Below are 13,393 nucleotides of genomic sequence, written 5' to 3'. Positions count from 1 at the left end.
GGAAGTTTACCTCGTGAAAGAATTGTCTTCTTCTTCTTCTTTTAGAGGATTGAATGAATTTACTCGACTGGAAAGGTTCAGGATTGAATAGGAACAAGGAGAAAGAGAAGAAAAAGAATAAGTTCGGGAGCTAGCTTCTCATCCTGCCTATTTACCGTGAAGTAGCGAAGGGAATATCGTCAATTACCGATTGAGTGAAAGAAGGTAGGTTCGTGAAGTAGTTCAGTTCTACAACTCTCTCTCATTCATTCATCTCTTTTCTTACAGTTCCTGGTTCAGTAGTGAACGATCTAGAATAAGTCGTCTTTCTTGCTTGAGTCTTGAAAAGCAGCTAATTCATTCTTGAACTGTTTNTTCTTTCCCCCATCTATCGGAGTCTTGAATGAATGCCCCGGCGGATCCAACTATTTCATAACCTGTCCCTGCAGTGATATGGCTGGATGCATTGCTTGAAATTCCTGCTTTACTGGTGTTGCCCCTTGAGAAAGAATCTGATTCTATTATCAAAGGTATTCTCATTCAGAGATCTTTCTTTCATTTCCATGTGGGGGTAGGCCGCTGTGCTGGCTGCTGGCTGATTGGTCCTCATGTCGATTGAGAGAAGAATGTGCAGGACAGACGGTCTGCTTCAATGTATGGCTCGGGGTTGGCGATACGTGAAGTGATGTTTTAGTGGGAGTTCCAGAGAACGGGGTGTAATCAGGAGAAAGATCAGAGCTAAGATTCCCAGTTTACTGTTCCTGAAGGAATCGGATCATCAGGAAGGTTCCGGTTTCACTATATCTTTTCTGTACTCTCCCCTACTGTAAACTCTCATTCTTGCTTTCGTCTTTTCTTTAACATTACCTTCGTTCAATCAGGTTCAGGAAAGAACAGATGAGAGAGAGACCGGCCATATGTCCTGTTCTAATCTTACTCTCATCTTCTTTATCTGGGCAGGCAAAGAACTGAATCTGGGCAAAGAACTGACTTAACCTTAGTTTAGTGCTTACCCCATAAAATAAGGAAGGTAATCTCATCAGCCTATTTACCTTGTTCAAGAAAAGAGCTACTGTATTGAATGAACCCATTTACCGAGTGAAATCAGTAATAGGAAAAGAAAAGGAGAGGAGGTTAGAGTGAAAGAAGGATTGAAGGAGAGAAGCTTACCTTGTTCTACAATGTTTAGGACGAGTAATCCCTCATCAACAAATGAGGTTGCCCACAGTCACTTCAGTTTGGCAGTTAGTTTGTGGATGACTTGCTGTGCTAAACATGAGACTACTATTAAATTTCCTCCAAAGGGCCCTCCTAACCAAAAATATCTAAGGATTTTCACATCACTATTGGACTCGATGGATTTGGGATGCCATGAAGACGAACAACAGCTAAAATGGTCCACAACAGATAGGACAGAGTCACGACCATGTAGAGTTTTAGGCCGACCTAGTATGAAGTCCATGGAGAGATCCTCCCAAACCGTCTTTGGGATAGGCAATGGTGTATATAACACAGGGATTGAAAAGTGCCTTGGAAGTTTGACAATCATTAGATCGTTTTAACAAAATTATAAACACATGATGTAATTTAGCCTAATAAAATCATTTAGAAACAAGGTCAAATGTCTTATCTTGGTTGAAATGTCCTCCTAGACCTCCAAAAAGTATTCCTTTGAGCAAAGCCTTGCGTATAGATCCGTAAGGTACACATAGTTGGTAATACATATGCTTTGTGTTGTAAGCGCTGTCACCTGTAGGGAAGGGGGAGAAGACATGACTTGGAATCCGACTTAAAATCAACCACAAGTTTTGTTTATTTATTTAGTTGTATATTTTGATCCAACCCATACTTGAACCAAATCAAGTTATTTTGACCGGATCCAAGATTACATAATACTTCTTTTACTTTTTATGTTCTATATCAGGAAAAAGAGTTCTTTCTGATGCTTGGGCTCTAGATACTGCCCAGAAACCATATGCCTGGCAGAAGTTGAACCCAGAAGGTGATAGACCATCTGCTAGAATGTGAGTATATTATTTATTTGTCTTACCAATGAATAAAATTTCTAGCGTTTTCTATTTCTATAAATTATGGAAAGTTATAGAGTTACATGTTTCTTTGTAGGTACGCAACGGCTAGTGCGCGATCAGATGGCATGTTTTTACTTTGTGGGGGAAGAGACTCTTCAGGCGCAGTATGACAAACCCTTTTCTAGTTGATATAATCTAACATGGATATTCATTCTAAAAAAGAACTAGATACATATGATAATCAACTTTTGGCATAAGCATATTGTATTTGATGCTATATAGTTCGTGGAAAATCGAAGACTTTCTTATTTCTTTTTATTAAACAAGTGTTATGTGTACGCTACAAATTTTATTTTATTTTATTTCACTGAAGTTTCTTTTGATAAAGGCCATTATGGTGATGGAATATATATAAAAAAAAATTGGCAATGAACTTCGATGGTTATGATAGAAGTTGAAAAGTGAAAATAGTAGAGAAGAGTGGCTTTAATTTCTATGATATTCATGTAGTTTAAGGTAGCAGTTTGAGTTACTGATGCAACCAAGCATCAAAGGAGAAAACCTGTTAATACCTTAAAAGGAGTATTTTTATCATCATTCAAAAAGTCTACTGATGCAATAAATTTAAGCTTTACTTTTTCTCTAAGGACCGTGGAATGAGTATTTTTATTATGATTCAAAAAGTCTACTAATACAAGGGAATTAACCTCTATTTATAAAGGATTAATGGGTTAATTTATGGTATGTTTGATATTGATAAAATAAAGTAGAACGTGTTTAAGAATGAAATGGAACAGTATGCTGCCTTCGCCTTTTGTGCTCAGTCCTTGCCTTGTTTTCTATAACTGAGCAATATTTTTTTATTGAGACTTTTCCGCACAGTTATGTTGTGTTTTGTTCTCTACAGCCATTGGCAGATGCATATGGGCTGTTGATGCATAGAAATGGTCAGTGGGAGTGGACCCTCGCACCTGGGGTATCTCCGTCGCCTAGATATCAACATGCTGCAGTAAGTGACTGTCTAATTCTAGAACTTGAGGGGTGGGGGGCTAGTTAGCTAGTTTTCCTTTTTGGTGCTCAAATCACGTAGCCATCTGATTTTTAGAATTTGGCTTGCATATTATTTAGGTTTTTGTTGGTGCACGACTGCATGTTACAGGAGGTACTCTGAGGGGTGGACGTGCAATAGAAGGTGAAGCATCTATTGCAGGTACTCTCGCTTGTTACAGGGTGATAATCATTATTCTGTATCCTTATTATACATCTGTTTATTAAATGTTTATTTATCTTGGCATTTAATAGTATTGGACACTGCTGCTGGAGTATGGTTGGATAGAAATGGGCTAGTAACTTCATCACGAGCAAACAAGGGTCACCCTGATTATGACTCCTCCTTGGAGCTTATGCGTCGCTGTCGGCATGCAGCTGCATCTGTTGGTGTCCGAATTTACATTTATGGTGGTCTTAGAGGGGGTAAGAAAATGTGAAGAGAAGCTGTTCTACTTTCATGTTGACACCCTGTTTAACTGTATGATGGAGTTTCATATTTGCGTATGAAGAAGCAGCAATGTTGATTTGGTGTTTTGTCACACACACACACAGAGCAATATTGCACCCTATAAGTTCTTTAATTTTCTGTCCACAATCCCATGTTTCAGATGTTATGTTTGACCTAATTCCAAGTCATTAATCAATTTATTGTTCCATGTTTTTGACATTGTCATAAAAACATTGTTTTGCAGATATGCTGCTAGATGATTTTTTGGTCGCAGAAAATTCTTCTTTTCAATCTGAAATCAATTCTCATGTGATAACATCTGAGAGAGCATCTCTTATAATAAGTTCAAAAGACAATCAATCTAATCTAAGTTCATCGATGACATTGCCATCTTCGGATGGACTGGAGAGTCCTTCGGCCAGCGCCACGAGGTATTATTCTGTAGACCTCTTCTTCAACTGATGGCATTTGTTCCAGCTTGGAGAAATTATTTCATGCAATTATATATTTTTCAGCATGGATAAAAGTTCTATGGAGAAATTGAGGGAGGCTTCTGCTGCTGAAGCTGAGGCTGCTAGTGCTGTCTGGCACGCGGTTCAGGCAGCCTCTGCTGAAGACACATCTGTTTCAGACGACAACTCACGAACTGCCGAAACAACTTCAGATGCTAGTGATTATGAGGCTGATGTCCGTTTGCATTCAAGAGCTGTATGTTCTCTTTGAAACTGCTAACATTCTATAACTTTCTTTTTTACATTCTTGTTGTGAAATTATTTATTTTCTTTCTCCAGGTTGTAGTAGCTAAAGAGGCTATAGGTAACCTTGGTGGGATGGTGAGGCAGTTGTCCTTGGATCAATTTGAGAACGAGAGTAGAAGAATGATTCCATCAAACGACTTGTCATATCCAACCAAGAAATTTTCCAGGCAGAAATCTCCTCAGGGCTTACACAAGAAGGTATGTCGATGCAGCACGATAAAACTGATTTGTTCCTTATATATATATGTATATATTTATTTATTTATAAATAAAGACTTCGCATTTAGTGATAAGACAACCCTAATCCTCAGCCCAACGATCCAAGCTTTTGTTGAAGCAAGAACCCTTGAATCAAAGAAATTAATACCTCCGTATATAAAATTCGGATCACTAAGAGACAAGGCTAAAATTAGATTACCTCTTACGATCAAAGATCTATAAGCAAGATTTGGAACCTTGTTCTAAATTGAGTCACTCCACAATTGAACTTGATCAAGGCTCTCAGATGCAATCTACCACAAGAATTGCGTGAAACTTAGAAATGAAAAAAATGATGCTCCAATTTCTATGGGTGAAAGTCTCAATTTGAGAGCTGAATTTCATCAAAATCTCATCAAAATCTCGGATATTTACATAGTATATATCCAATTCTTCAAATGCCCACTAAGGTAGTTAGTGGCCATGATGGGTGAGTTACTCCACTGCCCTTTAAATCTCCACAAAAATAGATGTTATGTCCACTTTGACGAGTAAACTCCCACCCCTTTTCCCACACAAGAAATTATGGAATTAAAATAATAAACAAAGTTTTCTAACAAATTATCCCTTGAGTGCTAGTTATAGCAACCTCATCCGCTACTTCAACTGTGCAAATATTCACTTCCGAAGCTTCAAACGGTCCTTACTCAATCGAATCAACTTGTAACACATGAAATAACAATTGAATCGAGTCTATCCGAGTTTGTAGATAAAGAATGAATGCTTGTTGAATTTTCTTGACCTTGGATCGTGTAATAGTCCAGTGGGAACATTTGAAACACCGTGATTCTTATCATTCAGTTATTACGAAAATGAGAAATTAAGCTCCTATTAGGAGCAAAAATCCGCAAAATAAGAGAGATTGGAGAAATTTGTGCCCTCATGTACAATTCAGGCTTTGGTATTGAGAGAGAAGATGAATTTAATGCAAAAAAGTCATCTGTTGTACTATCATCATCCATAAAGTACCAGTGTTGCTTAATCCCCAGTTTGTTCCACCTTGAAAAACGTTGATGATTTTCCATTGTTGCGTCTCCATAAAATTTGGTTGTTCTGTTAATCAATTAATGCTTCCTTCCCACCACAGTTAATATGGACACAGTACCAAGCTGCAAGAACAACACCATATTGGTCTTTCTTGAAAGCTAAATCAAATGAACAAAACTGATCAATGTATTTTTGCACAATTGTTATTCAACATGTCAATGCCACTTATGAATTGCAGCATCAGATTCAAGTAGATATAAACTCTTATTAGGCTATGATCTTGTTTTTCTATGTTTGAAAGTTAGCTGACAGATATTGGATGCACTCTTTAGCATTTATACATTACATACAGCAGTGAAAATCCATGAAGTATAATTTATAATATTTACTATTTTTCGAATCCCTCCAATAAAAACAAGGCTATGAAAACAAGATTTCCATGCACTTTTTCTACGAACACTCACTAAACGTGAAACTGTTCCACTCCTAAAACAAGAAGAATCTCAGTGGTCACTAGTGTTGAGGATTGTTGGGAGGGAGTCCCACGTTAACTAATTTTGGGAATGATCATGAGTTTATAAGTAAGAAATACATCTTCATTGGTACGAGGCCTTCTGGGAAAGCCCAAAGCAACCATCTCAAGTGCCGAACAACGAAATTGCTAGCCTTGAAAGTGTAGTCAAAAGTAACTCATGTGTCGAATAAAGGGTGTATTTTGTTTGAGGGCTCCAGAGAAAGGAGTTGAGCCTCGATTAAGGGGAGGCTATTCGAGGGCTACATAGACCTCAGAGGAGGCTATGGTGTATTTTGTTCGAGGGGAGGATTGTTGAGGATTGTTGGGAGGGAGCTCCACATTGGCTAATTTAGGGAATGATCACGAGTTTATAAGTAAGGAATACATCTCCATTGGTACGAGGCCTTTTGGGGAAGCCCAAAGCAAAGCCATGAGAGCTAATGCTCAAAGTGGACAATATCATTCCATTGTGGAGAGTCGTGGTTCCTAACCACTAGAAAATTAGACAATTCAAGCAACAAGCCAATTCAAAGAAGAGAGACTTACGAATTATTGTCCTGTGAAGAGCTCACAAACAGGTTTCTGCACGGAAAAAAGAGATTGGATAAGGTATTTCTCACTAGTTATAAAAAAGTTGGATAACAATAGAAGCATGGATAAGGTATTTCTCACTAGTTATAAAAAAGTTGGATAACAATAGAAGCATACTTATTTTTCTTTGGCTCATTAATTGTAAAATAGTTGGATAACAGGTTGCTGCAAACAGGTTTGGGTTCCCTAAATGATCCATTGTTTCATATAAACCAGTTTGGAAATTTTTGCTCTTGTTTTCCGATCTGCAGATGGTTATTTTCTCGACTCTTTTGCAGGTCATTTCAAGTTTACTTAGACCTCGGAATTGGAAAGCCCCTGCTAATAGGAGGTTTTTCCTAGATTCCTATGAAGTGGGTGAGCTTTGTTATGCTGCTGAACAGATCTTTATGCACGAGCCGACAGTTCTACAGCTTAAAGCTCCAGTTAAAGTATTTGGTGATCTTCATGGACAGTTTGGTGATTTGATGAGGCTTTTTGATGAGTATGGATTCCCCTCCACAGCTGGAGACATAACGTGAGTATTGCCAATTAAGATTATGTTACAACTGCTTGTTTCCTTCCATTGCATCTACGTAATTCTTTTGGTTTTGAATCAACTTAAAATCTGGAGTATGTTTGCCGTATGACCTTTTGAATCCTTAGGTGTATGTGAACCTATGTATTCAAACATGGAAAATCTATAATTCAACATTGAGAGAATACATACATACATATATATATATATTATATACATATTTTAAAGAGAAATCGAACTTTTAGGCATACCAAAATAAAGCCCACAAAAAAGGAGTCAACCTAACAAAATCATATTTTTTAGAAAAGTAATACGGCATTGGTTTTAAAGGCTGCTTTCCATTCGTCTCCTAGTCTAATACGAATTTGGTGATATTCAGTCCTTAGATCCTCCTTAGAAAACATTTCGGCTATCCACATACATGCGTCAAGAGCTTGTTGGGATATGGAGTCTGATGATTATTTATAGTAAAAGATCGGGTAGAGATATATATGGTAGATATTTCGTAGGTGGTTCAATCTGTTAAAGCTATATTTATTAAACTAAAACTATATATATATACATACCCTATTAGGCAGTGCAAGAATGTATTGTCCGGTGGAATACAAATCCTTTAGCCAATATTCCTCGTATTTTCTATCTCCTATTCTTTGTGGATCGAGTGTGTGCATTAGTGCGATCCTAATAGAGCTTTCCTTCTTAGATGTGAGAAGTGCTTGAACAACACGAGGGCTCAAACTTGGTTGAATGTGTCCTTTTTGAAGTAATTCTTATCCTGTTCTTGTAATACTCCATACTATTGTGGGCTCATTCGATAATGGCGAAGATTTGGGAGAATAGCAACCTGTTGGTGGTGGTCTCGTGATGATTATGATTTTACATTTAGAAAGTTAGGCTTGTTTCTTATAATAATAATAATAACTCATTTCAGAGATTAATGTGTTTGCTAAGTGAGATTTTTTTTTTCTTCTAAAAAATATTTCAGGTATATTGATTACTTGTTTTTGGGAGATTACGTTGATCGAGGACAACACAGCTTGGAGACTATAACTTTACTTCTCGCTCTCAAGGCAAGATTTTATTTAATTTTTTCGAATGATCTATTATGTCACTCTTGTAAACGTATATTGACATGATTGCGAATTTGCAGATTGAATACCCTGATAATGTTCACTTAATCCGTGGAAACCATGAGGCAGCGGATATAAATGCACTATTCGGTTTTCGTCTTGAATGCATAGAGAGAATGGTAGGAATAGATACGTATTTACAACATTAATATTACTTAAAGTTAATTAGAGCCAGTAACGTAGGTGTCTGTAGGGAGAGAGTGATGGAATTTGGGCGTGGACGCGCTTCAATCAACTATTCAACTACCTTCCACTTGCTGCATTGATTGAAAAGAAGATTATTTGCATGCATGGAGGCATAGGGCGATCAATACACACGGTTGAACAAATAGAGAAGCTTGAAAGACCCATTACAATGGATGCAGGGTCTATTATTTTGATGGATCTGCTTTGGTATATTTAATTTCTTTCATATTTTTGTTTTTTATTTCATTTGGATTGTGAATTATTGTGTCTGTTTGCAGGTCTGATCCGACAGAAAATGACAGTGTTGAAGGTCTAAGACCTAATGCTAGGGGGCCTGGTCTTGTCACCTTTGGGGTATGCTAGTTATTAGCGGCTACATATTTATTACAGAAGAACAAGAGAAGAAATTATGCAAACCATATTCTCTCTTTTATTGTTTTATCTGTGTTCAACCATAATTCAAGAGGATATTAGCTTGCTTCTCCTCTTTTTTTTGTGTGTGTGTCCGTTAGGAATCACGGATCTCCATAATGGTATGATATTGTCCACTTTGAGCATAAGCTCTCATGGTTTTGCTTTGGGTGTCCCCAAAAGGCTTCTATTGAGGGTGTCCCCAAAAGGCTTCATATCAATAGAGATGTATTCCTTATTTATAAACCCATGATCATTCCCTAAATTGGTCAATGTGGGACTCCCTCCCAACAATCCTCAACAATCCTCCCCTCGAACAAAGTACAACATAGAGTCTCCCCTGGACCTATGGAGCCCTAGAACAGCCTCCCCTTAATCGAGGCTCGACTCCTTCTCTGGAGCTCTCGAACAAAGTACACCATTTGTTCGACACATTAGTCACTTTTGACCATACCTTCGAGGCTCACAATTCTTTGTTCGACATTTGAGGCTTCTATTGAAATGGCTAAGTTTAGGGCATGACTCTGATGCCATGTTAGAGATCATAGATCTCCACAATGGTATGATATTGTCCACTTTGAGCATAAGCTTTCATGGTTTTGCTTTGGACTTCCCCAAAAGGCTGGAGATGTGTTCCTCTTATAAACCCATAATCATTCCCTAAATTAGCAACAATTCTCAATTAGTATTGACCTCTTATTGAAAAATGGGTTCTCATAGGAAAAGAAAGGGCAATTTTCTTTTATATGGATAAATGTTTGCATTTGCTAATACAACAAAATGACTTGTCCCATGAATCAATAGTTTGACCCTTTTTTTTTTTTTTTTTTTTTCGTTTTTGCAGCCTGATCGCGTTACAGAATTCTGCAAGAGAAACAGTATACAGCTCATAATAAGAGCCCACGAATGCGTCATGGATGGATTTGAACGGTTTGCTCAGGGACAACTAATCACTCTATTCTCTGCCACTAACTATTGTGGTGAGTAAAACATAAATAGTTGTGTTTGTTTTGTTCTTGAATTCCAAAAGTTTCAAACTTGGACCTATAATGAGTTGGATGCGTAGGAACTGCAAACAACGCTGGTGCCATATTGGTTATTGGGAGGGGATTGGTCGTTGTCCCAAAGTTGATCCATCCCTTGCCACCGCCCCTCCAATCACCAGAAACATCTCCAGAACGCATCATTGAAGACACTTGGATGCAGGTACACTACCCTTTAAATTTAAATAACCCAAATGCCAAGTACTAGCAAAGTACAACCCTGAACACTAATCCTTGTTCTTGTTCTTTCAGGAACTTAACATTCAGAGGCCTCCCACTCCAACCCGAGGCCGCCCACAGCCCGATCTAGATCGTAGCTCTCTTGCTTATATATGAATTTACCTTATTGCCTTGGTAATAAGTTTTAGATTCGGTGTTATTCTCCACGAGCAACATCTTCAGCATTTCAACACAAGAAAATAATTGCACCTGGAATTTCTAGTTTATGGAAGATATACGACTTTGAGGTTGCAGAAAGCGTAAAACAGTGGTTCATTTTTTCGACGCTTGGGCCACATTTATAATATTGTAATATATTCAACATTTAGCTTGTGGGTGTATGTTTGGTTGTAGGCTCTGCTGCCGAACATAGATTTTCAGTGTTAATGTTGTAGAATAAACTGTCTGTGTTTCGCTTTAGAATCTGTTTTCGAAATAACCCTTATTCCTGTAACCGAATACATTGATGGTGACTTTTTCCCTTATACAATTATACTCGAGTTATGTCCTGAGAGTCCATTTTGCAACCGAAATAGATGGCAACAATGGTACCCACGATAATAAATAGCGACAACTGAACCTAAGTTAATTGTAGACTGTTTTTGAGATTTACTAAAAGTATGAAACGAAAGTTAGGTGCTCTCAAGGCATCGAGATCCAAAATACTAATTTCAAAGCACGATTTTTTTCCCACAAATGGAAGAAAAGATTTTACATCAATTTCATCATTCATGGCGGCCATGACCAATTAAGAATTATACAAGAACGGTGAATGTGCAAAACACAACACAACACATTCCTCAGCTAGGGGCATCCTGACCTTTGCTCTGGTAGAGAGGTTCTAATCGTTCCTTGGCTCTGTGAACTTTTGACTGAAGATAAAAGCTTCCAGTCTGAGCATTCCTTTCAAACAAAGCGTCATATTTCTGTAAACATAGGAAGGAAGGATTGTCAAACACCTATTCATAATAATATATACAAGGCAGGAACTATTTTAGTGAAAAGCAATAGATATTTGACCTTCACAATTTCCTCCCAAGGCGTTCCCGCGGTGACGCCAAGAATCTGCCTGGCTTCTTGCTCCGTCATCACTTTGCTTGCTCTGCGAACACTGTTTTGAATTGTTTCTTGAGCAACACCGGACTTCGAAGCATCTACACCGCACGAAAAAGACTTGTTACTGAGCGTAATCATCTTCAACTACAAGCATCAAACTTTCCTTCATTAAGAAGTAAAAACTTTGTATGAACAACTACATTTGCCAAACTAATAAAGTACGTGTTCAACAGATTACAACACAACTATACCGAAAGCATCTCTAACCAAACTGTGGTCCATAAATCACTTCTCACGCCACGTGCTAGGAAAATAAAAACAATTTTTTTTCAAAAGATCTAGGAAGATATTTATTATAGTCATAAATATCAATGAAGATAGTACAATTTTTGTTTTCAATCTAGCCGGGGAAGAAGTAATAGAAAAAAGAGGAACGGAGTGAAGCAGTGAATAAATAAGTAATGAGTCTTGTGTACACTCAAGAGGTATTAAGCTTCTCTCTATTTGTCTCTCTATTTGAAAGTAGGTCGAAAGAAGAATTCTACTCTTTCATCCAACCCACACAAACACTGTCTACCTCCCCTTACAAGAGACCTATAACTTGATCACATACTTGGACTCGTAACAATATTATTCCGCCTTTCAAGGTTGACCAAAAAGGTAAAAGGAGGAACTGCAGGATGCTATCATCCAGGCCATGGACACTCAAAAAAGTTTTCATATCTATTTGTTAAAGAAAAGAAAATTATAAAATATGTGAATATAAAACTTGGTTTATATTTGCAAAACCCTTATACATATCACAGACTAGAAAAACAACAAATTCAATTGACCACTTACTGAAGATCTAAGAAGGCATTATTCTGGCTTTCAAAGACGAGGAAGGATGTAAAAGATGTTAGGAATCATGGATCTCCACACTAGTATGACCCACTTTGAGCATAAGCTCTTGTGGCTTTGTTTTGGGTTTCCTCAAAAGGCCTCATGCCAATGGAAATGTATTCCTTACTTATAAACCCACGATCATTCCCTAAATTAGCCAATGTGGGACTTCCTCCCAACAATCCTCAACAAAAAATAGAAATTCAGGATGCTAACATCCCCCAAGCCCATTAAAAAAAAAAAAAAAAAAATCTTTGATGTCTATTTGAATATCACCTGAAGCAGAATTTATCTATGTGCACACAGAGCTTTGTTCTTATTGGCAAAATGCTTGTTTCCAAACTTACCCCATTTACATTAAAGCTTCTAATAGTTCAAAGATAAGGAGCAAGTTTCTTTTGTTCTACATATCAAGTTTCAATCAAGCCATCCAAAAACAATTGACACCAATAACAATAATATTGAGGCAATCTGGCCAACTTCCGATAGAGATAAAAACCCAGGGGTGGAATAAAAAGTGTACTTACTCGTAAGGGCTTGACGATAGGCTTGAACAAAGGCCCTAGCAAGTATCCCAGAGCCCATCACAATTAAATTGGCAAGAATTTTCGCAGCCTGTCCAAATACATACAAGCAAAGAGGCTCTCTTATAGGAAGTTGTTTAAAATTATGCAATACAATATCTACTCCTCTCCTCTGTCAAAATTAAAGTTATCAACAGAGCAGAAGTAAATACACCTGTTTTAATTTGATAGCACTGATTCGATCGGTAAAAAGATCAATGTACACTCAAGATAGATATAACATGACACAAGATAAACAAACACATTTCGAAAATGCTCAATAAAAAGCGCAGAGGACAAGAAAATCAAACCCAATATGTATAGAATAAATACGAAGAAAAGAATAAATAAAATAAAAAATGGAGAAAAATTCCACAAGGAACTCTCAGTCTTTTCCCTAGCCGAAATTTGGCCACAGAAAATTTGGGAACGAAATGAAACTTCGGATTAAACCCATAATCTATAATCAATCTGGAAACAAATTACCAAACGTAGGAGACAGATACATAATATTTCAGATAAGATTAACAACATCAAATATATTTATGCATCGGCTCCTGTTCGATGTTCATTTTCTCATAATCTTAGAAATCGATCCACCATAAAGTGAGAGGAGGAGGAGAGAAAGAAAGAATAGAGATACCATGATTAATTGGCTGGCCTTGATAACAGGTCCGGATTTGTTAAAGCCGCTAGAGCTACGAAATCAATCAGAAAGGTTATTTAGCGAACCACGCAGGAAATCGTAGGGGCGAATCGTTGATACGGGGG

At 37.5% G+C, this 13,393-nt stretch overlaps 2 protein-coding genes across 2 annotated transcripts in view; one reads left to right on the top strand and one right to left on the bottom strand.

Annotated features, from left to right (window-relative positions):
• The window catches only part of LOC111811438 (serine/threonine-protein phosphatase BSL1-like), a 12,804-nt gene extending 2,179 nt beyond the window's left edge, over nt 1-10,625 (top strand). Inside the window, exons 6-21 of the mRNA XM_023698285.1 lie at nt 1,904-2,003; nt 2,104-2,173; nt 2,917-3,018; nt 3,138-3,219; nt 3,312-3,482; nt 3,752-3,938; nt 4,023-4,215; nt 4,299-4,463; nt 6,894-7,132; nt 8,118-8,202; nt 8,283-8,381; nt 8,456-8,655; nt 8,727-8,802; nt 9,704-9,839; nt 9,926-10,065; nt 10,155-10,625. Of these exons, the coding sequence (XP_023554053.1) occupies nt 1,904-2,003; nt 2,104-2,173; nt 2,917-3,018; nt 3,138-3,219; nt 3,312-3,482; nt 3,752-3,938; nt 4,023-4,215; nt 4,299-4,463; nt 6,894-7,132; nt 8,118-8,202; nt 8,283-8,381; nt 8,456-8,655; nt 8,727-8,802; nt 9,704-9,839; nt 9,926-10,065; nt 10,155-10,238 (2,129 nt within the window). The 3' untranslated portion in view covers nt 10,239-10,625. The remainder of the gene's footprint in view (nt 1-1,903; nt 2,004-2,103; nt 2,174-2,916; nt 3,019-3,137; nt 3,220-3,311; nt 3,483-3,751; nt 3,939-4,022; nt 4,216-4,298; nt 4,464-6,893; nt 7,133-8,117; nt 8,203-8,282; nt 8,382-8,455; nt 8,656-8,726; nt 8,803-9,703; nt 9,840-9,925; nt 10,066-10,154) is intronic.
• Nucleotides 10,626-10,758: 133 nt separating this feature from the next.
• LOC111811439 (mitochondrial import inner membrane translocase subunit PAM16 like 2-like) lies at nt 10,759-13,393 on the bottom strand. The gene is made up of 4 exons (XM_023698287.1): nt 13,266-13,393; nt 12,587-12,674; nt 11,142-11,275; nt 10,759-11,047 (listed from the first exon to the last, which is right to left on the bottom strand). Exons 1-4 carry the CDS (start codon nt 13,266-13,268, stop codon nt 10,922-10,924), a joined length of 351 nt encoding a protein of 116 aa, XP_023554055.1. The 5' UTR covers nt 13,269-13,393; the 3' UTR covers nt 10,759-10,921.

The sequence above is a fragment of the Cucurbita pepo genome, chromosome LG15 (assembly GCF_002806865.2).
Source record: "Cucurbita pepo subsp. pepo cultivar mu-cu-16 chromosome LG15, ASM280686v2, whole genome shotgun sequence".
NCBI lineage: Eukaryota > Viridiplantae > Streptophyta > Magnoliopsida > Cucurbitales > Cucurbitaceae > Cucurbita > Cucurbita pepo.
This window is presented reverse-complemented; position numbering and strand designations above follow the sequence as displayed.

What these genes read in the sequence shown, in the direction of transcription:
- LOC111811439 (XM_023698287.1), bottom strand. An exon ending in CTATCGTCAAGCCCTTACGA is followed by an intron (nt 11,276 to 12,586) that starts GTAAGTACACTT and finishes CGTGCGGTGTAG; the next exon opens with ATGCTTCGAAGTCCGGTGTT. An exon ending in CTTGGGAGGAAATTGTGAAG is followed by an intron (nt 11,048 to 11,141) that starts GTCAAATATCTA and finishes CTATGTTTACAG; the next exon opens with AAATATGACGCTTTGTTTGA.